At 39.8% G+C, this 1,815-nt stretch overlaps 1 protein-coding gene across 1 annotated transcript; it reads right to left on the bottom strand.

The window, feature by feature from the left end:
- Nucleotides 1-1,151: 1,151 nt before the first annotated feature.
- Nucleotides 1,152-1,493, bottom strand: LOC142165396 (uncharacterized). The gene has a single exon (XM_075223961.1). It carries the CDS (start codon nt 1,491-1,493, stop codon nt 1,152-1,154), a length of 342 nt encoding a protein of 113 aa, XP_075080062.1.
- Nucleotides 1,494-1,815: the final 322 nt, after the last annotated feature.

A 1,815-nucleotide genomic window follows, 5' to 3' on the forward strand; every position in this document is an offset into this window, starting at 1 on the left:
AGCCATGAAATTGCATCAGAGGACCTGTTCCATTTACAGGTCCTGTCTAGCTCATGCTTGATCTTGCTTAGATCCTTTTTTAGTACTCTTATTTGCTCATCCTTTTTGTATAACTCTTCTTTTATTTTTCCTAAATTTCCTTCTAAAGTGAGGTGTATGTAATCAACTTTCTTTTTACCTGTTCCTAATTTCAGTTTTAGATTTTCAGATCTTAGCTCTAGGACAGTGGTGTCAAGTTCATGAACTTGGTTCTTTAACTCAACATTTTTACTATCTCTTTCACTAGCCCTAAGTTCCAGATTTTATCACTTAGCTTTCAGAATCACACACTCCTTAGACAACTTCTCATTTTCATTATTTAGATCCTCAAATTCATCAATGAAATCCAGGAGTAACTCAGACAGCCTTTCTTTAAACAAAAATTTGATCTTGTCTTTGAGATGAATTATACTTACCTCAGATTCCTCATCGGACTCTCCAATTGCCATAAGTTCTTGTTCATCTCCATCTTCATCTTCTCAATACTCATCTGAGCTCTCTCCCCAAGCAGCAACCATAGCCTTTGTTGATCCTTTGTTCTTCTTGGGATGAACTTGTTCCTTATTCTTGTTTCTTCGTTCAGCCCTTTCATTCTTCCATTCAATTTCCCATTGAGGACAATTTTTGATCATGTGGTCAGTCTTACCACATTTGAAACAGCCCTCGTTGGTTTGTTTTTCAGGTACCCTTGGTTTGTTGTAGGTTGCCCCTCTTGAAGAACCCTTTCCTATCATTAGATACTTCTTGAAATCCCTCGTGATCATAGTCATTTCATCCTCCTCTAGATCTGTACCTTTAGAGATTCTGAGAGCCAGGCTTCTTTCCTTCTTGGGAGCATCCATCTTCATGTTTTTCCTTCTAAGTTCGTCGGCTGTGAGATTTCCAATTAACTCGTCTAACTTGAGAGTGGTAATGTTCTTCGATTCCTAGATAGCATCGATTTTACCTTCCAAGGAAATCCTTCCAAGAGACTTAAGTTCATTTGTTAGTGTTATGAACCTCGTGTACGTCTCTTGGATGGTTTCTCCTTCTTTCATGGTGAAATTCTCATATTGATAGTACAATAGTGTTCCTCTTGATCTCTTCACTTGAGGAGTTCCTTCGTGAGCCACTTACAAAGTATCCCAAATTTCCTTAGTAGTAGTACAACTTTGAATTCTATTGTACTTGTCTGGACCAGGTCCACACATAAGCCATTTCTTGGCCTTAGCATTCTTTTCCCATTTTTTCAAGTCTTCAGCCGTGCAGTCAGCTCTAGGTTTTGGCACTTCTACTCCCTCAGCAGTCTTCTTCGTGGTAGCCAGGGGACCATCAGTGACAATGTCCCATAGCTCATAGTCTTCACCTATAATGTGATCTCTTATCCTGTTTCTCCACCAGGAGTAGTACTGGCCATTGAAGAGTGGAGGCCTAGCAGTGGAATGTCCTTCCCAGTTTTCAAGTGGTGCACTCATCTTGATCTGTTCTAAGGTGTTAGCCTTTTCAAGGATAACCTGCTCTGATACCAATTGATATTTTATACTTCAATTCCACACAAGGGGGGAGGGGAGTGATTTGAGTGGTACCCAATTTTCACTTAACTTTATTATAGAAGGATCTGGTTCTTCTATATGTTCCAATGTCACGACCCCAACCCCGATCGTTATGGCGCCAAACACACTGCTAGGCAAGCCTGACCAACTAACAACCTCGACCCATTTCTTATACAGTTCATTATTAGCTAACACAGTTAAATCGTCAATTTATCATAATAAAAGTCTAGGACAACGAGTCAAG

Source organism: Nicotiana tabacum, chromosome 10, assembly GCF_000715075.1.
Source record: "Nicotiana tabacum cultivar K326 chromosome 10, ASM71507v2, whole genome shotgun sequence".
NCBI classification, from domain to species: Eukaryota; Viridiplantae; Streptophyta; class Magnoliopsida; order Solanales; family Solanaceae; genus Nicotiana; species Nicotiana tabacum.

Coding starts and splice junctions, on each gene's coding strand:
- LOC142165396 (XM_075223961.1), bottom strand. CDS start 1,493: ATGAGTGCACCACTTGAAAACTGGGAAGGACATTCCACTGCTAGGCCT.